A 24,781-nucleotide genomic window follows, 5' to 3' on the forward strand; every position below is an offset into this window, starting at 1 on the left:
ATGAATTATGTTATAAAGATCCAAATCTCTGCTTCTTTTTTTTAAAGATTTATTTATTTATTTGAAAGTCAGAGTTACACAGAGAGAGGAGAGGCAGAGAGAGAGGTCTTCCATCCGATGGTTCACTCCCCAATTGGCCGCAACGGCCGGAGCTGCGCTGATCCAAAGCCAGGAGCCAGGAGCTTCTTTCAGGTCTCCCACGTGGGTGAAGGGGCCCAAGGACTTGGGCCATCTTCTACTGCTTTCCCAGGCCATAGCAGAGAGCTGGATTGGAAGTGGAGCAGCCAGGTCTCGAACTGGTGCCCATATGGGATGCTGGCGCTTCAGGTCAGGGTGTTAACCTGCTGCGCCACAGTGCCAGCCCCTCTCTCTGCTTATAAAAAAAAGTTTCCCCATCCCTGTCCTAAGAGGATAAACACTCATTAAGAAAAAGAATTCGTTGGCGCCGCGGCTCACTAGGCTAATCCTCCGCCTTGTGGCGCCGGCACACCGGGTTCTAGTCCCAGTCGGGGCGCCGGATTCTGTCCCGGTTGCCCCTCTTCCAGGTCAGCTCTCTGCTGTGGCTAGGGAGTGCAGTAGAGAATGGCCCAGGTGCTTGGGCCCTGCACCCCATGGGAGACCAGGATAAGTACCTGGCTCCTGCCATCGGATCAGCGCGGTGCACCGGCCACAGGGCACCGGCCGCGGCGGCCATTGGAGGGTGAACCAACGGCAAAGGAAGACCTTTCTCTCTCTCTCTCTCTCTCTCTCTCACTGTCCACTCTGCCTGTCCAAAAAAAAAAAAAAAGAATTAAGATAGAGCTGTTGTACTGATGGGAACTCAGAATTCTTTCTCACTGAAGATCATGGTATTTGAAACAAGCATATCCAGAAGACAACAGCAAAGTGTCAAGGACTAGTGTTGTGGTGTAGCAGGTAGAGTCACCACCTGCAATGCTGGCATCCCATATGAGTGCCAGTTCATGTCCTAGCTGCTCCACTTCCTATACAGCTCCCTGTTAATGTGCTTGGGAAAGCAGCAGAAGATGGCCCAAGTGCTTGGGCCCCTGCCACACCCACGTGGGTGAGCCAGAAGAAGCTGCGGGCTCAGGGCTTTGGCTTGACCCAGGCTTGGCCCATCCCTGGCCTTGCAGCCATTTGGGGCATGAACCAGTGGATGGAAGACCTCTACCTCTCTCTCTCTCTCTCTCTCTCTCTACCTCTCTACCTCTCTGTAACTGCCTTTCAAATAATTATTTTTTTAAAAAAAAGGGATAATTTTCTATTGATGTTAATTTGCATTCTTTCCAATGTTAGGCTTTTTCGACGGATAGTCTTTGTTTTATCCTTAATGAAAAGAAATCAACAAAAAAATCCAGGTTTACAATTATAAGATGTTACATTGTAATATTTTTTTTTTTTTTTTTTTTTTTTTTGACAGGCAGAGTGGACAGTGAGAGAGAGAGACAGAGAGAGAAAGGTCTTCCTTTGCCGCTGGTTCACCCTCCAATGGCCGCCGCTGCAGCCGGCGCACCGCGCTGATCCTGGCAGGAGCCAGGATCCAGGTGCTTTTCCTGGTCTCCCATGGGGTGCAGGGCCCAAGCACCTGGGCCATCCTCCACTGCACTCCCTGGCCATAGCAGAGAGCTGGCCTGGAAGAGGGGCAACCGGGACAGAATCCGGCGCCCCAACCGGGACTAGAACCCGGTGTGCCGGCGCCGCAAGGTGGAGGATTAGCCTATTGAGCCACGGCGCCGGCTCACATTGTAATATTTCAATTGTTTTAGATGCCAATGATAAGCTTATTCCTGATAGAAAATGTTTATTCTTAAACTGAAATACAATGAAAACTATAAATTTCTACTCTGTTTTACATAAAAAATGAAATTCAAATTTGAAGTCCAATTTTAGTTTCTCCAAATGGATGTATTTCATAAACTACATTTTAACTCCTTCCTACTTTTTAATCTTCCAATTCTACTTCCTCTGCCTGTCTAATTACTGTATGGATCACAGCAGTGCCCTGAAGTTGCATAATAGAATAAGATAAGCAACAAAGACTATTTCATATTTACCTGGGATTCAGTCATTTCCTCTTCTTTCCAGGAAAGTACAGAGCCTGGGGAGGTAGAGCTGGGGAAGAGAGTGAGTCATTAGAAAGGGTTTGTCTTGTGGTTTCAGGTTTCAGAAATCTGGACCAACAAGTAGATTAAAGGTCACTTTGTGGCAAAATGTTACTTGGATCCATCTGAAAGGCCAAAAATACCAATACCACTATAGTTTGAACTTTTATCCTCTTGAACTCAAGAGTCGTCTCCAAAGTTTCATGTTAATGGCACTAAGTCCAAGTACAATGTTTAGAGGTGGGACCCATGGGAAGTGATTAATTTGGAATACGGCCGGCGCCGCGGCTCACTAGGCTAATCCTCCGCCTAGCGGCGCCGGCACACCGGGTTCTAGTCCCGGTCGGGGCGCCGGATTCTGTCCCGGTTGCCCCTCTTCCAGGCCAGCCCTCTGCTGTGGCCAGGGAGTGCAGTGGAGGATGGCCCAGGTGCTTGGGCCCTGCACCCCATGGGAGACCAGGATAAGCACCTGGCTCCTGGCTCCTGCCATCGGATCAGCGCAGTGCGCCGGCCGCAGCGCGCCAGCCGCGGCGGCCATTGGAGGGTAAACCAACGGCAAAGGAAGACCTTTCTCTCTGTCTCTCTCACTGTCCACTCTGCCTGTCAAAAAAAAAAAAAAAAAAAAAAAAAAAAAAAACATGGAATAGGCATTGGAAAGGAGTCCCCGAGACTGAATCCTAGTGGCTTTATAAGAATACAGAAATGGACATAGTCAAGGGGTAGGCATTGTGGTACAGCAGGTTAAATTGCTGCTTGGGAGGCCCACATCCCCTATCAGAGCTACTAGTTTGAATCCTAGCTACTCTACTTCCAATCCACCTCCCTGCTAACACACCTGGGAAGCAGTGGATGATGGATCAAGAACCCGAGTTCTCATTATTCATGTGGGAGACCCAGATGGAGTTCTCATCTCCTAGCTTCAACCTGGCCCAGCCCCGGCTTTTTGTGACCATTTGAGCAGTGAACAGATGGAAGTGTGTGTGTGTGTGTGTGTGTGTGTGTGTGTCCCTCTCTCTCTCTCTCTGCCCTTCTCTCTCTGCCTTCATAAGTAAACACATACATACATACAATTGTTTTTAAAAAGCTATAGTCAGGGGCTGGTGCTGTGGTGTAGTGGGTTAAGCTGCTGCCTGCAGCGCCAGCATGCCATATGGGCACCAGTTCAAGTCTCAGCTGTTCCACTTCTGATCCAGCTCTGTGTTAAAACACCTGGGAAAGCAGCAGAGTATGTCCCAGGTGCTTGGGCCCCTGCACCCACACGGGAAACCCAGAAGAAGCTCCTGGCTCCTGGCTTAGGCCTGGCTTAGCCCTGGTTGTTGAGACCATTTGAGGACTGAGCCAGCAAATGGAAGATCTCTCACTCTGTCTCTCCCCTCCTCTCTGTAATTCTGCCTTTCAAATAAATAAAATAAATATTAAAAAAAAGAGACACAGTAAAGATATAGTCAGATATGTGTGTTCCTGTCTCTTGCCATGTGATGCCCTGTGCTATCTAGGGATACTGCCAGAAAGAATCCATCATCAGAGGCTGAACAAACAGGGCCTGCTGAACAAACAAATCCTGGCCTTCAGAACTATGGGCCAAGATAAACCTCTTTTTTTTTTTTTTTTTTTTATAAATTAGCCTGCTTTGGGTATTTTGTTAAAATGGTGAAAAGATGACAACCAAATATTCACATCATAGAAGGCCTCGTAAGTGCGAAGAGGACTGATGTGATCATGCAGAACTTAGCCACAGGGCAGATAGGACAGGAGCATGTACGTGGGAGATGCCCCATGACTATTAATAGCTCTGTATCAGAGAACACACGTGTACTGCTTCATGAAAACATATACCCAAGAAAGTTAGGAAACTGACAAAATACGTAAGATAGTGTACTAAGACATTTAAAAAAGGAATAATTAAGTAGGAATTAAACGGGAATTTAACAAAAAGTCTGATAATTAGATTTTGAGGAAGGAATGAAAAGTTGGTATGTGCTTAGTAATATGTATCAGAGACAGTGATGGTAAAAGAGTGAACTCTTTATTTTTAATAGAAAAAAACCCTAAAACTGAAAAGTACTAAATCATGGTAGGATAAGCACATTATTAGAAAATTGGAGGGGCCAACACTGTGGTATAGCAGGTAAAGCTGCTGCCTGCAGTGCCAGTATCCCATATGGGTGCCGGTTCGAATCCCAGCTGCTCCACTTCCCGTCTAGCTCTCTGTTATGGCCTAGGAAAGCATTAGAAGACGGCCCAAGTGCTTGGGCCCCTGAACCCACGTAGGAGACCCAGAAGAAACTCCTGGCTTCTGGCTTTCGTTTGGTTTAACTCTGGCCATTGTGGCCACCGAGGGAGTGAACCAGCGCATGGAAGACTTTCTCTCTCTCTCTCTCTTTCTGCCTCTGCCTCTCGGTAACTCTGCCTTTCAAATAATTAAGTAGTTTTTTAAAAATTCAAATAGTTTTGCCAAAAAATACAAATTCAATTAAAAAATATATACTTGCAATAGGTTCAAGTAATACTACAATGTAGAAGGACAAACACAGATGTCTCCCCTCATGCAACCTATTTCGCAGATTTAATTTGATTCGGGAAAGTTTTCCTCTTATTTTATGTCCAGCTCCTTTTGTTATTGCTGCTATTCATTTCATTGATTTTGTCATTCATTAAAGTTTCCTCCTAAAGAGTCTTTTAAAGAAAACTTTAGGGGCCTGTGCTGTGGCATAGTGGGTAAAGATGCCGCCTGCAGTGCCGGCACCCCATATGGATGCTGGTTTGAATCCCGGCTGCTCCACTTCCAATCCAGCTCTCTGTTATGGCCTGGGAAAGCAGTAGAAGATGGCCCAGGTCCTTGGGCCCCTGCACCTCTTGGGAGACCCAGAAGAAACTCCTGGCTCCTGGATTTGGATCAGCACAGCTCCAGCTGTGTGTGGCCACCTGGGGAGTGAACCAACGGATGGAAGACACCTCTCTCTCTCTCTCTCTCTCTGCCTCTCCTTCTCTCTCTGTGTAACTCTGACTTTCAAATAAATAAATCTTTTAAAAACAATAAACTTTAGGCTACATGAATTATAGTGAGAAAAAGTAGAGATTTGCTAGGAGCAAAGAGATTTGCCTTCTAATCCTCCCTCTGCCACTAATAAACACTGTCTCCCCTCCCAGAGTTCTGCTTTCTCAGAGCCATCAGCAACCTTTAAGAGGACAGCGGCATACGATGTTTTTTGTTTGTTTGTTTGTTTGTTTTTGACAGGCAGAGTGGACAGTGAGAGAGAGAGAGACAGAGAGAAAGGTCTTCCTTTTCTGTTGGTTCAGCCCACAATGGCCGCTGCGGCCGGGGCACCGCGCTGATCTGAAGCCAGGAGCCAGGTGCTTCTCCTGGTCTCCCATGGGGTGCAGGGCCCAAGCACCTGGGCCATCCTCCACTGCACTCCCTGGCCACAGCAGAGAGCTGGCCTGGAAGAGGGGCAACCGGGACAGAATCCGGTGCCCTGACCGGGACTAGAACCCAGTGTGCTGGCGCCGCAGGCGGAGGATTACCCTATTGAGCCGTGGCGCCAGACACGATGGTTTCTAAGCAGCTGCTGCAGTACTGTGAAATTGCTAGAAAAATTTTACATCTTGCTAAGGATGCAGAACCAGCATGTTTGAGAGACCAGATATGGCAGACACTATTAATTAGACACTAAAACAGCCACTGTTTCCACCTTATTCACTGAAAATGAAACCTCTATTGTATCCAAGTGGCAATATACCTCTGTTGTATCAAAGTGGGGTGAATTGTGATTGTCAATAAAGAGAATCTCATTCTCTTTTCCAGCTTCTTTCTCAGTATTCTTTGCAGCTAAGAGTTATTTTGTGACAGAATACTGGTCAATAGGAGTCAATAAGATGTCTACTATGGGGAAAGGTTATAAAAAATTTCTGTTCTCTGGTTTAAAAATAAATGATAGGCATTAGAATAAAGCTCAATTTCTTCTTCTTGACTTAGATATGGCTACAATGCCTGGATATTTAGCAACTGACTTTGTAACCTGAGGTGACAATTATATGAATAAATAGTGATTAGTTAAAGAGGATGGATCAAGGAGCCTGGCACTGTCACATAGCAGGTAAAACCACTGCCTGCAATCCCAGCATCCCATATGGGCATGGGTCTGAGTCCCGGCTGCTCCACTTCCGAACCAGTGATCCAGCTCCCTGCTAAGTGTCTGGGAAAGCATCAGAAGATGCCCCAAGTCCTTGGGCCCCTGCACCCATGTGGGAGACCCAGATGAAGCTCCTGCTCCTGGCTTCAGATCAGCCCAGCTCCTTTCATTGTGGCCACCTGGGGAGGAACCAGCAGACGGAAGATCTCATTCTCTCTCTTTGTAACTCTACCTTTCACATAAATAAATAAATCTTAAAAAAAAAAAAAAAGATGATGGTTCGAAAGACAGAAAGCACCACATTTTGATGACATGGAAGCACTGAAATAGTCTAGAATCTACTTTTAGTCCTCTTGTTAAGTGAAACAATAAAAGCTTTGGTTGTTTAAGCCACAATTAGATTCAGCCAAAACTAATAATAATTCTAAGTACAAGACAGATTTGGTGTTAAAATTTGAATGTTTCAACAGGGAGAAGTAATAAAGTGAGGTGACATGTTTGCATATTCCAGGGGAGATACATGAATTTTCTCAGGTTGGTTCTTGATCCCACCAATGCTATACTGCAATATCCTTTAATTTTCTTCTCATCCATCTCCCTTCCTCCACTTTACCTCAACTCTGAACAAGTTCACTACTCTTCTAAAACTAGGGCACAGGGGTGGGCATTTTGTGAGGGGACTAGGGCCACTTGGGATCTCCTATCAGGAGGACTGGGTTCAAGTCCTATCTCCTCTTTTGATTCCAGCTTGCTGCTAATGTGTACCTGTGGGAGAGCAGGTGATGATGGTTCAAGTATTCAGGTCCTGGCCGCTCATGTGAGACATCTAGATTGAGTTACAGGCCCCTAGCTTCAGCCTGGCCCAGCCATAGATGTTGCAGGCGTTTGGGAAGTGATCCAGCGGGTGGAAGCTATCAGTCTCTGTCTCACAAATAAAACAAAAATTAATTAAATAAAACCAGGGGCACACTATCTCATGTAAAAACACAAATCAATATTTGTTTATGAATGAATCCTATTCTTAGCAAGCAGATTGTCAAAACTCCAGAAAATGTTAACATCAATTCTGAAGGGACAAGCAGTTACCGTGAAGGGGCCCAGAAGAACCCCATGGAGGGACTTCAATCATGTCAACATAGAACTCAGCCTCCCTGAAAAGAAAAAGCAGCTCCACGTTGACAAATGACAAATGGTGGGTACATAGAAAGGAACTGGATATGGTTCACACTGCTGTAGTCATATGTAGAATGTGATCAAAGGTATTATACTGGACTTCTGTTACAAGAAGAGATCTAGATATACTCATCTCTCCATCAACATCATTGTTTAAGAGAATGAGTTTCTGCTGAAATCTGAAGTTCATTGGGTGAAAAACATATCCTCAGGGTTCAGGTGAATCCAGGCCTTGCTTATTCAGTACCCCAAGCCCAGAAAGATTAATTATTGAAAGAAATGACATTGAACTTCAGCTGCTTTGATTCAGCAACCTACAACCGTTAAAAACAAATACATCAGGATATTTTGGATAGTATCTATGGCTCTAATAAAGGAATGGTTCAGCGAGCTGGTAAAGCTGGTAGAAAAGATTAAAAAGTTGTCCACCTTTGGACAGATGATCCCTAAGAAACTAGATGGCAGATGATCCCTAAGGCCTTTTAAATATTTTAAAGACACAATAAAAACCTTCTATTTGAAAAAGAAAAACAAAACAAAACACTGTTTTACAAAATACTTAGGTCATCCCCTTTTCTCCCTACCACCTTCAGTGATGTTATCATATAACTGTATGTACAACCTGTCATGTTCTACATTCCATCCTGGTTCCACCTCTACCTGGCGTGAATTATTAAAAGCTTGCATACAGTAAAATTCACTGTTTGTTTTGGAATATTTTATGGTTTTGACAAATGCAATGTCAAACAACTGCATCTCCATCACTCCTAAACCTCTAGGTGTTTCTCCTTTATACTTAATGCATTCCCCACACACAATCCCTGGAAACTACTGGTATGTTTTCTTTCCTCTGAGTTTTTCCTTTTCCAGGGTGTTGTGTGAATGGAATCATATAATATGTAGGCTTTAGGGGCCGGCACTGTGGCTCAGTAGGTTAATCCTCCACCTGCGACAACCAGCATCCCATACGGGCACCGGTCCAAGATCTGGTTGTTCCACTTCTGATGCAGCTCTCTGCTATGGCCTGGGAAAGCAGAAGAAGATGGCCCAGACTCTTGGGCCCCTGTACCCACGTGGGAGACCTGGAGGAAGCTCCTGGCTCCCAGCTTTGGATCAGGTCAGCTCCAGCTGTTGCAGCCATTTGGGGAATGAACAACAGATGGAAGACCTCTCTCTCTGTCTCTCCCTCTCACTGTCTGTAACTCTATCTCTCAAATAAATAAATAAAATCTTTTTTAAAAAATAAAAAAATGTAGGCTTTAGGTCTAGCTTCCCTCATATAATAAAATTTTTAAATTACTATTTAAGCTTTATCTATGTTGTATGAATCAATAGTTCATATCTTTTTACTACTGCGTAGAATTCAATTTTGTAGATATACCAGAGTTAATTCCTTCACTTTTTGAAAGACATTTGGTTGTCCTTTTAAAAAGCAGCTATAAACATTCTCGGAAAGATTGATGTATGAATGTAAGTCTTCACTTTACTTGAATAAATACTTAGAATTGGGATTGCTAAGTAATACGGTTAGTGCATATTTGGCTTTTTAAAAAAACCCAAACTGTTTTCCAAAGTGGCTATACCATTTTGTATTCTTGCCAGGAATGTATAAGAGATACCATTAACACTATCTATGGAATGCATGAAATCTGTTCTCTTTATATTAATAAAAAAAATTTTTAAAGTGATACTGTCGGGGCCAGCGCTGTGGTGTAGCAGGTAAAGCAGCTGCCTGCAGCACCAGCATCCCATAGGGGCACTGGTTTGAGTCCCAGCTGCTCTACTTCTGATCCAACTCTCTGCTATGGCCTGGGAGAGCAGTAGAAGATGGCCCAACTCCTTGGGCCCCTGCACCCATATGGGAGACCTGGAAGAAGCTCCTGGTGCCTGGCTTCAGATCAGCGCAGCTGTGGCTGTTGTGGCCAACTGGGGAGTGAACCAGTGGACGGAAGACCTCTCTTCCTCTCTCTCTGCCTCTCCTTCTCTCTCTTTGTAACTCACTTTCAAATAAATCCTTTAAAAAAAAAAAAAGGACATCATACTGAAACTGAAGGAAATTTATCGCCAGCAGAACTACCTTGCAAGAAATGTCAAAAGGTTCTTTAAGGAGAAAAAAAAAATGATGCACGTAGAAACTTGGAAAGGAAATAAAGTAGAAGCATCAGAGCAGGACTAATGAAAGTAAAGTCTTTTGGTTCTTTTATTCTTAACTGATCTAAAAGATGAATGTTTACTTCAACAATAATGAGGGCAGGCATTCTATTGTAGTAGGTAGGCTGCTTAGGACGCCCTCATCCCATATCAGAGTGACTGGTTTGAGTCATGGCTTCTCTGTACTTCTAATTCAGCTGCCTGCCAATACTCCTGGAAGACAACAGACAATGGCCCAAGTACTTAGGTTCCTGCTACCCACAGGGGAGACCTGGACAGAGTTCAGGCTTCCGGCCTTGGCCTAGCCGAGTTCTAGCTGTTGCAAGCATTTGGGGAGCAAACTAGTGGATGGAAGATATTTCTATCTTTCTCTGTCACTCTGCCTTTCTTTTAAGATTTTATTTATTTATTTGAAAGGCAGAGTGACAGAGAGGCAGAGAGAGCGAGAGTGAGAGAGAGAAAGAAAGAGAGGTCTTCCATCTGCTGATTCACTCCCCAGTTGGCCACAACAGCCAGAGCTGCGCCAATCTGAAGCCAGGAGCCAGGAGTTTCTTTCAGGTCTCCCATATGGGTGCAGGGGCCCAAGGAGTTGGGCCATCTTCTACTGCTTTCCCAGGCCATAGCAGAGAGCTGGATCAGAAGTGAAGCAGCTGGGACTCCAGCCGGCACCCATATGGGACGCCAGCACTGCAGGCATTGGCCTTACCCACAGCTGGCTCCCACTCTACCTTTCAAATAAATATTTTTATAAAAAATTAAAGCAATGATGATAACAATGTATTGGGTGATTACCACACATGAGTAAAGTAAAATGAATGCAAGAAATGTCCTAGGGGATAGGAGGGAAAAATTAAGAACACTCTGCTGTAAGGTCCCTATATTCCCTGTGAAGCAGTATAGCATTTTTTGAAAGTCAACTTAGGCTAAAAATACTATATTCAGGAGAAGGGTGTTTGGGGCAGTGGTTAAACCTCTGCTCAGGATGCCCACATCCCATACTGGACTGCCTGACTTTGGTTCCCAGCTCCATTCTCTATTCCAGCTTTCTGTTAAGGACTGGCAGCTGATGATGGCTCAAGCAGTTGAGTCCTTGCCACCCATGTGGGAGGCCTGGATTGATTTCATGGCTCTTGGCTTCAGCCTGAGCCAGCTGTAGCTATTGCAGGGATTTGGGGATGAAGGATCTCTCTGTCTCACTGTAACTCATTCTCAAGTAAAATAAACACATTTTAAAAATATGTTGAAAACTTTCAGGCAACCCTAAAATTAAAGAAACGTAAATGATACAGCAAAAGAGGAGATAATAAAAAACCATAAAATGTTCAATGAAAACCAGAGAAATCAGATAAAGGCAAAAAAAAGATCAAATGAAACAAATATTTGTTAGGAGAATGGTATGGTAGATATTAATTTATCTATAAATAAGAGTAAATGGTCTAAACATACCAATTAAACTACTGTGCTCAGAATGGATTTAAAAAAGCATATTTAATTATATATATATATCTACAAGAAATGCACTTTATCATAAACACAAAGGTTAAAAGTAAGGAATGAGGATAACACCAGAGAAAACAGAAAAATGAACTCTAGAGATCTGTTCTTAGAAACAAACAAAAAAAATGTGGCAAATCTGTTAAAATCAATCTTATAGGAACTTTGAGATGTAATCAAATGCTTAACCAGGGGAAGGATGACTTAAACCAGACAGGTGATCTGTGTGACATTTTACCTAATGTATTCAAAATTCACAAAAGTGAAAAAACTCTAAAGCACACAGAATAATTCCAATAAAAACTGTACAAGACCCTAATCAAGAAAATCTGCTCAACTTATTAAAGTTAATAAAAGGAATCCTAAGTTAATGCCATACTTAAAAATTGGAAAAGTTATCAAATTAAAGATGGAAGTTTTCTCAACGTTATCTATGAAATTAATAAAATTCCAATCACAAGGTTTGAAAGGTTCTCAAGCTAATGCTCGAATCTAGTTAAAACGAAAGACCTGGAAAGAATGAAATGAAAAAATCAAAGAACATGGATAGGGGCCGGCGCCATGGCTCACTTGGTTAATCCTTCGCCTGCAGCGCCGGCACCCCATCTGGGTGCCGGGTTCCAGTCCTGGTTGCTCCTCTTCCAGTCCAGTTCTCTTCTGTGGCCCGGGAAGGCAGTGGAGGATGGCCCAAGTGCTTGGGCCCTGCACCCATGTGGGAGACCAGGAGGAAGCACCTGGCTCCTAGCTTCGGACCGGTGAAGCGCCAGCCGTAGTGGCCATTTGGGGAGTGAACCAACAGAAGGAAGACCTTTCTCTCTTTCTCTTTCTCTCTCTCACTGTCTATAACTCTATCTGTCAAATTAAAAAAAAAAAAAAGAAGAAGAAGAACATGGATGGTACAAAGAAGCCATGACTCAAACCAGTCACTCTGATATGGGATGTGGGTGTCCCAAGCAGCCCACCTACTGCACAACAATGCCTGCCCTCATTATTGTTTAAGTAAACATGGATAGTAAATTACTATGTTATATATATTTGCATATATTAAAAAAGGAAAGAAACGTGAAAAAACTAACAATTTTAGAACAATCTGCAGACATGGGATGAAAACAAGATTTCTCTATGTTTTATATACATCTTCTGCATATAATTTGGTATACTTTGTTTTGTGTATTTGATTTTCCAACCAGGTAAATGTTTCACATAATTATAAAATAAAATTCAATTAATTATTAAAAGCTCTGCCTAAAAATCAAAAGCAAAATAACACAAATGAACCTAAGCATATATCAACTTTCTGGTTTAACCATACTGAGAGAATTCCTTCTAGCTACTTCAAAACACAATGATTTTTTTAACCTTACTTTCCTAGAAGGATTATACCCTAGCAACAAATACATTTATGAAGAAACGTTAAAATATTAATAGTAGAAAGATTGTAAGTACTGAGAATGTTATTTTTTTTAATTTTATTTATTTTTTTATTTTTATTTGACAGAGTTAGACAGTGAAAGAGAGACAGAGAGAAAGGTCTTTCTTCCGTTGGTTCACCCCTCAAATGGCTGCTACAGTAGGAACTATGCCGATCCAAAGCCAGGAGCCAGGTACTTATGCTGGTCTCCCATGGGGTGCAGGGCCCAAGCACTTGGGCCATCCTCCACTGCCTTTCCGGGCCACAGAAGAGAGCCGGACTGGAAGAGGAGCAACTGGGACTAGAACCCAGCACCCATATGGGATGCCGGCACCGCAGGCGGAGATTAACCAAGTGAACCGCAGTGGCAGCCCCAAGAATGTTACTTTGAAACTATTTTATTTATGTGTAGATATATAGATGGATGGATAGATGAGCAAATAAAAGATTCAAAAATAAAAACAAAGATTAAAATCCTGTAATTCCACATTTTTAACTTTGGACATAGCAGTATGAACTCGTGATTACTACTTTGTTAAGAATGCATTTCCTACTATAATATGAATTAACCTTGAAACATGTGGCCAGTGCCGTGGCTCACTAGGCTAATCCTTCGCCTTGCGGCGCCGGCACACCGGCTTCTAGTCCTGGTCAGGGCGCCGGATTCTGTCCCGGTTGCCCCTCTTCCAGGCCAGCTCTCTGCTGTGGCCAGGGAGTGCAGTGGAGGATGGCCCAAGTGCTTGGGCCCTGCACCCCATGGGAGACCAGGAGAAGCACCTGGCTCCTGCCTTCAGATCAGCGCGATGCGCGGCGGCCATTGGAGGGTGAACCAATGGAAAAAGGGAAGACCTTTCTCTCTGTCTCTCTCTTTCACTGTCCACTCTGCCTGTCAAAAAAATAAATAAATAAATAAAAATAAAAAAAAAGAAAGAAAAGAAAACATGCAAAGTGAAAGAAGTGAGTTAAGAGTCTGCATATTGAGGTCAGCACTGTGGTGTAGCAGGTAAAGCCAATGCCTGCAGGGCTGGCATCCTATATGGGCACTGGTTCAAGCCCCAGCTGCTCCACTTCCAATCCAGCTCTCTTCTAATGTGCGTGGGAAAGTAGCAGAAGATGGCCCCAATCCTTGGGCCCCTCCACCCATGTGGGAGATATGAAAGAAACTCTAGGCTCCTGGCTTCTCCAGCCATCACAGCCATTTGGGAAGTGAACCAGTGGATGGAAGACCTCTCCCCCCACCCCAACTCTGCCTTTCAAATAAATAAATCTTTTAAAAAAATCACACACACACAAAAGCCTACATATTATTTAAGTGCCCAAGCACTTAAGCCATCTTTCATTGCTTTCCCAGGCCATAGCAGAGAGCTGGATTGGAAGAGGAGCAGCCAGGACTTGAACCTGCACCCATATAGGATGCTGGCACTGCACGCTGGGTTTGTTTGTTTGTTGTGTTTTTTTTGTTTTTGTTTTGTTTTGGTTTGGTTTTTTGTTTTTTTTTGTTTGTTTTTTGTTTTTGTTTTTGTTTTTTTTTGACAGGCAGAGTGGACAGTGAGAGAGAGAGACAGAGAGAAAGGTCTTCCTTTTACCATTGGTTCACCCTCCAATGGCCACCGCGGCCAGCCCCGCGCACCCGCTGCGCTGATCCAATGGCAGGAGCCAGGTGCTTATCCTGGTCTCCCATGGGGTGCAGGGCCCAAGCACCTGGGCCATCCTCCACTGCACTCCCTGGCCACAGCAGAGAGCTGGCCTGGAAGAGGGGCAACCAGGACAGAATCTGGCGCCCCGACCGGGACTAGAACCTGGTGTGCCGGCGCCGCTAGGCGGAGGATTAGCCTAGTGAGCCGCGGCACCGGCGCACGCGGGGTTTTAACCCACTGTGCCACAGCACTGGCCCAGAACTGTATACTTTAAGTGGATTAAATGCATTGTATATGAATTAAATCTTAGTCAAGCTGTTAATAAAATATTTTCTAGTTCTTTATACACACACACACACACACACACACCCTATAGAAACAATAAAACAGTGATCACAATAAGAGCAAGCACCGTAATTATGGTTTCAAAATATCATTTCCCACTTAAAGGAATCAGGGTATCATACTGAAAGGACAGATCTCATGCCGAGGGCATGTACAAAATGGTACTTGGGGCCGGCGCCGTGGCTCACTAGGCTAATCCTCCGCCTTGCGGCGCCGCACACCAGGTTCTAGTCCTAGTCGGGGCGCCGGATTCTGTCCCGGTTGCCCCTCTTCCAGGCCAGCTCTCTGCTGTGGCCAGGGAGTGCAGTGGAGGATGGCCCAGGTGCTTGGGCCCTGCACCCCATGGGAGACCAGGAAAAGCACCTGGCTCCTGCCATCGGATCAGCGCGGTGCGCCAGCTGCAGCGCGCTGGCTGCGGCAGCCATTGGAGAGTAAACCAATGACAAAGGAAGACCTTTCTCTCTGTCTCTCTCACTGTCCACTCTGCCTGTCCAAAAAAAAAAAAAAAAAAAAAAAATGATACTGGGAGTTCTTGTCAGACCAGAAATATAGGATGCCATTAAAAACTACTAGGGATGTGATAAAAGGATTCAGAAACCATTTTAAAAAGGTGGCCAAGGGGCCAGCACTGTGGCGTAGTGGGTTAAGCCACTGCCTGCAGCACTATCATCGCAAATGGGCACCAGTTCAAGACATGGCTGCTCCACTTCCCATCCAGCTCTCTGCTACTGCCTGGGAAAGCAATAGAAGATAGCCCAAGTGCTAGGGCCCCTGCACCCGTGTGGCAGACCTGAAAGAACCTCTTGGCTCCTGGCTTTGGATTGGCACAACTCTGGCCATTAAAGCCACCTGGGGAGTGAACCAGCAGGTGGAAGACCTTTTCTCTCTCTCTCTCTCTCTCTCTCTAACTCTACCTTTAAAAAAAAAAAAAAAAAAAAGGTGTCCAAAGATGGGAACATTTGGGCTTCAAAAGAAAAGTAACTGCAATGGTTTAAAACACATCAACTATGTGTTTTTGTTTGTTTGTTTGTTTGTTTTTTTGACAGGCAGAGTGGACAGTGAGAGAGAGAGAGAGAGAGACAGAGAGAAAGGTCTTCCTTTTGCCGTTGGTTCACCCTCCAATGGCTGCCGCGGCCAGCACGCTGCAGCCGGCACATCACACTGATCCGAAGCCAGGAGCCAGGTGCTCCTCCTGGTCTCCCATTCGGGTGCAGGGCCCAAGGACCTGGGCCATCTTCCACTGCACTCCGGGGCCATAGCAGAGAGCTGGACTGGAAGAGGGGCAACCGGAACAGAATCTGGTGCCCCGACCGGGACTAGAACCTGGTGTGCCGGCGCCGCAAGGCGGAGGATTAGCCTAGTGAGCCATGGCGCCGGCCAAAAACACATCAACTATGTTAAAATTATATATATGTAAATATATAAGGTTAATAATAACTCATCAGGAGATGTTGAGAACGATTCAAAAGTCCAAAAACTTCTAAAGGACAGTGATCTATTTATTCTGTCTTTCTTGTACAAATTGTACCCTGGTTGGGTAACAAAACACTTATGGGAATTTTTTTTTCTTTAGACAAATATTTCAGCTCATTAATGAAGAAGAAATGACAGAATTCAAATACAACTACTTTATAACTCCAATGAAACAATGGGTCTAGCTAATAATTATCCATGTTTCCTAAAAACATAATAGCAAGACCTGTTCTATTTTTAAAATATTTGACAACCAAAGAGAAAAATACCCTTCTATCTCTCCACCTTACTCCCTCTAATATCACAATTCAGTAGTCCTTCAACCCCATCAGGAACTTCCGTTCTTTGAATCTACCAATTTTTCACTGTCCCTGACCCCTTGCTATCCTCTCTTCTCTAGTTATCTGTCCTAAAATCCATAGTTAAACAACATAACCAATTCTTAAATCCATGGGCAAACAACATAATCAAATCTTACTAACTCAGACGACTTTTGCCTCTGTTTGACATTTTTCTAATTTGCTTTATGAAACCAATACATGCACTAAGTCCAACTTCTCCCCTGTGGGTACAATTATACAGATGAACACTGCAGAAAAGAAATCACACAACTATGTGGAATAGGCTCACTTTAAATTCATGAATACTAACGTTAAGTGGTTCTTCACTGTTTCCTTGAAAATCATATTTCTCTGTGTTCTGTTACACTCTCTTAAGCGATTTTCTTTTTCTCATTCCTCAAACCCTCAACCTTCCTCTACCAACCTCACTCTCAGCCAAGTCTCTTGCTTCCTACTTCAGTATAAAATTGAAGCAATCAGAAGAGAAGTGTTATAAGCTCTCACTAACACATCATTCCATCTACCTGTATCTGAGCCAGGTACTTCTTTCTCTCCTGTTGCTATTATGGTCATGCTCCAAACTAAGGCAAACTCTATCATTAGATCCTGTTTGCTCTGGCTACTTAAAGACACGTTTATGGTATTACTCTCTTTTCTTTCCTGTATCATCAAATTTGTCTATCAGATCATTTTAATTAACATATAAAGAGTAAACATATAGCTCTTAACTCCAGCTATCACTCCTTTCACTTCTTCCATTTAAGAAAAAAATCTTCAGCAATTATCTAAACTGTGGTACAGTGCATTAAGCTACTGCTTCCAACCCTGTATTACAGAACTGGTTCAAGTTCCAGCTGCCCAGCTTTCAATCCAGCTTCCTGCTAATGTGCAGGGAAAGGCAGCAACTCATGGCTCAAGTACTTGGGCCTCTGCCACCCATGTGGAAGACCAGATGGAGCTCCTGGTTCCTGGCTTTGGCCTGCTCCAGACCTAGCTGTTGTGGTCATCTGGGGAGTGAATCAGTAGATGGGGGAGGGAGGGAGGGGGAGAGAGAGAGAGAGAGAGAGAGAGAGAATGTGTGTGTATGTTCCTCTTTTTTTAATTTTTATTTTATTTTATTTATTTGAGAGAGTTACAGACGGTGAGAGGGAGAGACAGAAAGGTCTTACATCCATTGGTTCACTCCCCGATGGCTGCAACAGCTGGAGCTGCACTGCTCCAAAGCCAGGAGCCAGGAGCTTCTTCTGGGTCTCCCAGGGGATCCTTATGTGATGCTGGCGTTCCAGGCGGAGGATTAACCTACTGTGCCAGGGCACCGCCCCCTCTTTCTCTCAAATAAATAAATCTTGGGAAAAATTATCTGGACTTGATATTTCCAATTTTTGTTCTTCAGTTTTCTCTTTGGCCTCATACTCCAATGAAACTGCTTTCCGGAACACCAATGACTAAATTCTCAGGCCTCGTTTACTTGGCCTATCAATAGCATCTGACAGTTCTCATTAAAACACCTTCTTCCCTTGGATTCCTGGATACCACCCTCATCTAGTTGTCCTCAATCTTTTTAACTAGTCCTTTCCAGGCTCTTTTGCTGATTTCTCCTTTCAGCTGTGACGTAGTGTGTTAAGTATCTGCCTGCTGGACTGGTATCCCATACGGGCACCAGTTCTAGTCCCAGCTGTTCCACTTCCAATCCAGCTCTCTGCTATGGCCCGGGAAAGCAGAAGATGGCCCAAGAGCTTGGGCCCCTGCACCCGCCTGGGAGACCCAGAGGAAGCTCCTGGCTCCTGGCTTCGTATAGGCCCAGCTCCAGCTGTTGCAGGCACTCGGGGTGTGAACCAGTGGGTGGAAGATCCCCCTCTCTCTGTCTCTCCCTCTTCCTCTCTGTAGCTCTGCCTCACAAGTAAATAAATCTTTTTTTAAGAAAAGAGTACATTGTAGCATGTACCAAATAGTTGCTGCTAAACACCATTTATAAATGCAAGAAATCTGGCAGACCCAAATTACCATCAATAGGAGCAAATGCATTAAAATGTACACTACAAAAAAACTTTTAAACCTTGACACAGATGTGTAATTTTTCAAATGAAAACTTATTAATCACACAATGTTAAAAAGAGAGAATGCCTGGGAGCCAGCATTGTGGTGCAGCGGGTTAATGCCCTGGCCTGAAGCGGAGGCATCCCATATGGGCGCCAGTTCGAGACCTGGCTGCTCCACTTCCGATCCAGCTCTCTGCTATGGCCTGGGAAAGCAGTACAAGATGGCCCTAGTCCTTGGGCCCCTGCACCCATGTGGGAGACCGGGAAGAAGCTCCTGGCTCCTAACTTCCGATCCAGGCAGCTTCGGCCATGGCGGCCAATTGGGGAGTGAACCAACGGATGGAAGACCTGTCTCTCTCTCTCTGCCTCTCCTCTCTCTGTGTAACTCTTTCAAATAAATAAATAAATCTTTATAAAAATTTAAAAAAGATCGCAGAACTGTATGTATAGTGCATTTACAACTTTACGTCATTACGCACCTATATAAGAACATACGAATACATGTATATAGATTCGCAAAAAAAGATGAGTAAATTGTGACAGTGCCTCCATGGCTGGTAGACGTATGAACGATTTTTGTTCTCTGAACTTTTCCGTGTTTTGCGATTTTGGGCAAGGGATTGGGGAGCAAGGAGAGAAAATTGAATACGCACACAAAACGACATTGTTAACATAAGCATATACAATTAAAAGTAGGTATTGCAGTGTTGGGCCTACAGCGATGCAGTGTCACACATTTACACACACAACCCAACCCTACCTTCATTCACGGAGTTTCTCGTTCCTGTCACGGACGGTGGCGCCCATGTTCATACTGAAACATAAAACGGAAAAGCACATCCCAAAAAGCGTTTGCAGACACGATCCCAAGGCCACACTCAGCCAGTCAAATGCCCAGCAAATTCCAGGCACTTCACGCCACACCCACGGCCTCAGGGAACGGCCGGCCCCGGCCCCGCAGGCCCCGCTCCCTCCCTGCGCAGAGTCCCCGAGGACTCACCCCCGAGCCCGCGCGCGGACTCAGGCCCCGAGTCCACGCCCCAGGCCGCACTCTCGGCGCGGGTTAGGATAGGGGCGCCCCTGAGGTCACAGCTGGCGGCGACTGAGAGCCACAAAATGCTTCGGTCCGCTAGACGCAGGGCAACGCTTCCCAGACGCCCCCGCGGCTCACCCGGGTGGGACTAACCTGCCCGTTTGCCATTAGTGAGAAAACCAACGGCGGCATTGAAAGGTGCGCAGCCCTGCGCAGGAGCACCAGCCGGGGGTCTGGCGAGAGCAGCCTCCCTTGATCTCCTCAGGGAGTGCAACCAGGTACTGCGAAGAATCGGAATGGGGCCGCGACTTCGCGGTCCCGAACTACATTTCCCAGAGGCCTTCACGGCATAAGACGATTTTTCTGCAAAAAGGCGTTTCCTCCTTACAGCTTTGGGGAGCGTCAGGTTGGCGAAGGAGGCGTCGCTCAGTCTCTTTAGTTTCGCCTGGTCGCGGCTCCACTCTGGGCTGGGCTACATCGGGGTGGAAAGGAAAGATCACAAGTCTGCCTGAGCCTCAAGCTCCTAGCAGGAGTCAGAAGAGGAAGCAGTGATGTCCTGGGACTGTGTGTGTGTGGAAATTCGACCATGGATTTAGGATTTGGGGTTTATGGGACTGGGAGACTCTACGGTCCCGTGGCTTTTGCGGTCCTGTGAATTTGCAGGTGTGTGTGTGTGACCGTGCTCGCGAATCGTGCATTCTCCTGTTCTGGTCCTGCAGTTTTGTCAGTGACAGTGTGTTGGTGGACTTCTTGAATGTGTCTGAGACAGCATTAATGAACTAGATGACCTGGGATTGGGAGCGTGACTGACAGGCAGGGAAATGTGGCCGGACTACCTGGATTCTAAACACATAGGGCCATTAACCAGCTTTGTGGCCTCAAACTAATTAAATTCTGGTAACGCTCAGTTTCTGCTACTGTGACAGTTTGAGACCATGATTTTTAGACCCACTTGAGCAGAAGTTTAGTCAGTCAGCTGCCGACGTAGACTCTTTGAGAGGAAGCGAGCTTCAAGTATCAGCAATGTCCCATTTCCCTGAAACCCAGATCGTCCACTGGGACTTCTATGTACATCAAATACACCTTAGAACCTACACTGGCTTCAGTAACAGGATGCTACTGTGAATTTGGGGAGGAATCTAGCTCCACAAAATGGAGACCCCGACTTCTCTGTTTCATAAAAAGGTACGCAATTGTTATTAATCTTTCTCTTACATGTAGGTGGTTGGATGTGGAGCCGACTACCCAGCTTAGTCTGTAATTACAAGGCAGGGCTGTATCATAATTCCTACTTCCTCTCTCAGCTCTACTCATACCTTTCTTGCAAGAGAGGAATCACAGGAGGATACAAAAAGGCATTGCACCGTGTTAGTGTCCACCCCTTCTCCCCTTTTATTAGTACCATAAACTTCCACTTGTTTTAGGAGTAGGAACACTTCCGGGACTTTTGAAATTTTTAGTATGTAGTAACACCTAAGAATCTGTTTCTTGTTTTATGTTTTGTTTTTGTATTTGTTTTTCAGAGGAAAAGAGAGCACACTCATTCACTGGTAGATTCCCAAAATGTCCGTGACAGGTAGGGCTGAGCCAGGGCTGGAGTCAAGAACTTAATCCAGGCCTCCCACGTGGGTGGCAGGAACTCAGCTACTTAAACCATCACCGCTGCCTCCCAGGGTCTGCATTGACAGAAAGCTAGAATCAGGAGCTAAAGCTGGAAATCGAACCCAAATATTTCAGTGTGTGACGTGGGCATCTTAACCACTAGGCTACACACTTACTCTGCTTATTCTTTCTATACCTGATGTGTGATGGGGACCTAGGGAATATGTCTTCCATTATTGATTCCTCCCCTCCATCAAAAGTTCACCACATTCATTCTGGAAATTATTCTACACCATCTTATTTTGTAGTCTACTCCTAAGGATTCCTAATGACATATAAATTAACGAGCTAGAGTGAAATGTGGGAACATTCATTTTAGAAAATTAGTATCTGGGGGCCAGCACTGTGGCATAGTTGGTTGTTTCCACCTGCGGCACCGGCATCCCATATGGGTGTCAGTTTGAGTCCCACCTGCTCCACTTCCTATCCACCTCCCTGTTAATGGCCCCGGGGAAAGCAGTGGAAGATGGTCCAAGTGCTTGGGCCCCTGCCACCCAAATAGGGGACCCAAATGGAGTTCCTGGCTCCTGGCTTCAGCCTTGTCCAGCTAAGGCCATTTCAGTCATTTGGGAGTGAACCAGAGAATAGAAGAGCTGTCTCTCTGTGTGTCCGTGTCTCTCTCTACCTTTCAAATAAACACAAATAAATCTTTTTTTAAAAAAGTGAAAATTAATTGTTTAGTCTTTATAAAAGTAATATCAAAACATGTCTGTTCCCCCAAAAAAATCACAAAAAAGATGATCAGAAACTATAAATAAATATATCCAAATAATCTAATAACCTGGAATAATTATTATTAACATTTTGCCATGCTTATTTTCATTTTAGTGCATATTTTAGAAAGAATCACTTATGCATATTTTTCTACAACATTTCATGCATAATAACAAATTTTGAACATATTTCCATTAGTGGTAAGTAAAAAATCAACATGTTAAATATATAACCTAATTTGAATGATGTTTCAAGCTTTCCTTTTTTATCTTTTTTGTCATTATAATTCATGCCTTAAAGAACTTCTTTGTACACATGTCTTTCAGCATATGTATAATTATTTCCCAGTCTAATTTATAAAAGTGAATTTCCTGGCTCAAACATCAGAAATTCAGTAAGGCCAGGACCTGTGTGAGAAATTTTAAAGGTTTTCAAGGACAAAGTACATTTCCTATTCTAAAGTTTATTATAACCCAGTATGAGAAAAAAATATACACAAATACTGCCTAAATAGAGTGTGGTAAGGGCATCCAAGGAAGTGCGAATGATACACCAGGAGATTTAAAAGAGAAAGGTATTATTTTGATTTCTGGAACCACTGATAACAGCAATACAAAACCAACATACTTTCCTCTTTATTTGAAAGGCAAAGAGAAACAGATAGACTGACAGCGATCTGCCATGTGCTGGCTCATTCCGCCAATGCCGGCAATAGCGGGGGCTGAGCCAGGCTGAATCCGGGGGCCTGGAGCTCCATCCAGGTTTCTCCTGTGGATGAGAGGAACACAAGCACACAAGTCACCACCTGCTGCCTACCAGAGTGCACGTGAGCAGGAAGCTAAAACTGGGACATGAACCCAGGCACTCTGACAGGGAATGCAGGCATCAAGCAGCTTTGCCTTAGCCACTGCACTGAATGCCCACGCTTCCGTCTAATGCTTATATTTTGTATTTTATTTTTAAAGCGTGACTTTTATTAGACAGCATTGGTTTTTGTAAGGCTTCTACAACACACACCAAACACCGGAATTAAGAGAAAGGTTTATTGTCGGGTGGGGGAAGCCCGATGGACCTGGGGAAAGGTGGAGAGAGTAAGAGAGAGAGGGATCAGGAGAGACAGTACGTGTGCTGGAAGCAGATCCTGTTATACATTTGCAGGGGTGGGAGGGAGCTGGGCAGGGAAGTAGGAGAAGCGAATCCCATTAGGGTGGAGGTGGAGCTGACACCTGTAGTTGGGCCATGGGGCTTACGACTGATTGATCGATTGATCGAAGCTTACTATGCAAGGTGGCCATGGGGGCCAGAACCTAAGATGGTGTCCATGTGTAGATGGTGCCACAGACAAGTCTGCACCATATTTATTAACAGTTTTTTTTTTTAACAGTATTACTCATTTTCCGTATTTAGTAAGTTAACATTTAGTATAGTTTAGCTTTGGTCTACCATCTTAGTATTTATTTTCTTCCTTTTTGAAGGAATTCTAGATTCACATGTAGTTTAAGAAATTACTGAGAGAGATCACATGAAACTTTTTATCCAACTTCCTTCAATACAACTCTTATAAAATCATAAATATATAACAACCTGTAGATTTATATTTATACAGTCAAGATGTAAATATTTCCATCTTCACAAAAATTTTTCATCTGGTTTTTTATTTTTTTAAAAAGACTTATTTTATTTATTTGAAAGGTAGAATTGCAGAAAGAAAGAGAGAGAGATCTTTCATCCACTGGTTCACTCCCCAAATGGCCACAACAGCCTGCGCTGGGCCAGACTGAAGTTGGGAGCCAGGAACTTCTGGGTCTCCCATGTAGGCACAGGGTCCCAAGCAGTTGGGTCATCCTCAACTGCTTTCCCAGGCCATTACCAAGGAGCTGGATTGGAAATGGAGCAGTCAGGACTTGAACCAGTGCCCATATGGGATGCCAGTGCTCCAGGTGGAGGCTTAACCTACTATGCCACAGTGCCAGCCCCTCTTTCTAGTTTCTTTAAAGTAGAAGATGAAGTCATTGATTTGAGACCTTCCTTCTTTCTAATGTAGGTATTTAGTGTTACATATGCCCCCTGAATACTGCGTTAGTGGCATTCTATAATTTTTAAAAATTGGTGCCCAGCCCAGATGTATAATAGTTATACATATTTATGGGTTACTGTATGGTATTTCAATACATGTATGCAGTGTATAATGACAGGTAACTGGCATATTCATCATCTCAAACATTTATCTTTTTTTGAAATCAGCAATTAGTCATCGTCAACCATGGCGGTCAATTGTGCTATAGAGCATAGAAAGTGTTATGGATTAAACAGTACTTGGCTCCCCAAAATTCATGCAGATATTTAAGCCCCAAAATCTTGCATTAACAGTTAATGGATTAATGCTAATGGTTGATGGATTAGGGTGGACACTTCATCTGATGATGGCAGACGAGAGGTGGGGTTAGTGGGAGACATTTAGTATCACTGGGGGCTTGCCCTTGGAAGGTAATTCTCTTGAAAGGGTTGGCTTTTTAAGTGGAGTTTGGCCTAGCTCCTCTCTGCTTCTTGGCTTACCATGTGAGCTTCCCTCTGCACATGCTGCATCATTGCTAGCCTCCACCAGATGGCCCACTAATGGAGCTACCTGATTTTGAACTGTGAACCTCCAAAGTGTTGAGTTGAAACAAACCTCTTCCTTCCCAAGAAGCTCAACTAAGGTGTTTCAGTAAAATTAATGAAAGCTAATACAGAAAACTGGTATCAAGAAGTGGGATATACCTGAATATGTGGAGGTTGGAAGAATTTGAAGAAGCAGACTAGAGAAAGTCTAGAATGCTACAAACAGTGTCATTGGTGATTCTGATGAGGCTTAGAAGACTGGAATGCTGGTAGAAATGTGGACAGTAAAGGCCATGCTGATGAGTTTTTCAGATGGAACTAAATATTCTACTAGAAACTGGACTAAAGATCACCCATGCTGGGGCTGGCGCTGTTGCTTGAGGAGTAAAGCCGCCACCTGCAGGGACGGCATCCCATACGGGTGCCGGTTTGAGTCTCAGCTGAAAGCAGTGGAAGATGGCCTAAGTCCTTG

The 24,781-nt window shown here is 44.4% G+C and overlaps 1 protein-coding gene across 14 annotated transcripts in view; it reads right to left on the reverse strand.

Annotated features, from left to right (window-relative positions):
• LOC100345491 (uncharacterized) overlaps positions 1 to 19,707 on the reverse strand; it is a 32,841-nt gene extending 13,134 nt beyond the window's left edge. For 3 of the 14 annotated variants that reach the window (XM_070062286.2, XM_008257198.5, XM_017342417.4), the window contains exons 1-4: positions 19,486 to 19,666; positions 19,060 to 19,113; positions 7,001 to 7,156; positions 2,055 to 2,112 (exon numbers count right to left, since the gene is read on the reverse strand). In XM_070062286.2, coding sequence (XP_069918387.2) covers positions 2,055 to 2,069 — 15 coding nt within the window. In that variant the 5' untranslated portion in view covers positions 2,070 to 2,112; positions 7,001 to 7,156; positions 19,060 to 19,113; positions 19,486 to 19,666. The other 11 variants (XM_089319258.1, XM_070062283.2, XM_070062288.2 and 8 more) reach the window with 8 other exon arrangements.
• Positions 19,708 to 24,781: the final 5,074 nt, after the last annotated feature.

Source organism: Oryctolagus cuniculus, chromosome 18 (assembly GCF_051225735.1).
Source record: "Oryctolagus cuniculus isolate XC-2025 breed Fujian yellow rabbit chromosome 18, ASM5122573v1, whole genome shotgun sequence".
In the NCBI taxonomy this organism is placed as follows: domain Eukaryota; kingdom Metazoa; phylum Chordata; class Mammalia; order Lagomorpha; family Leporidae; genus Oryctolagus; species Oryctolagus cuniculus.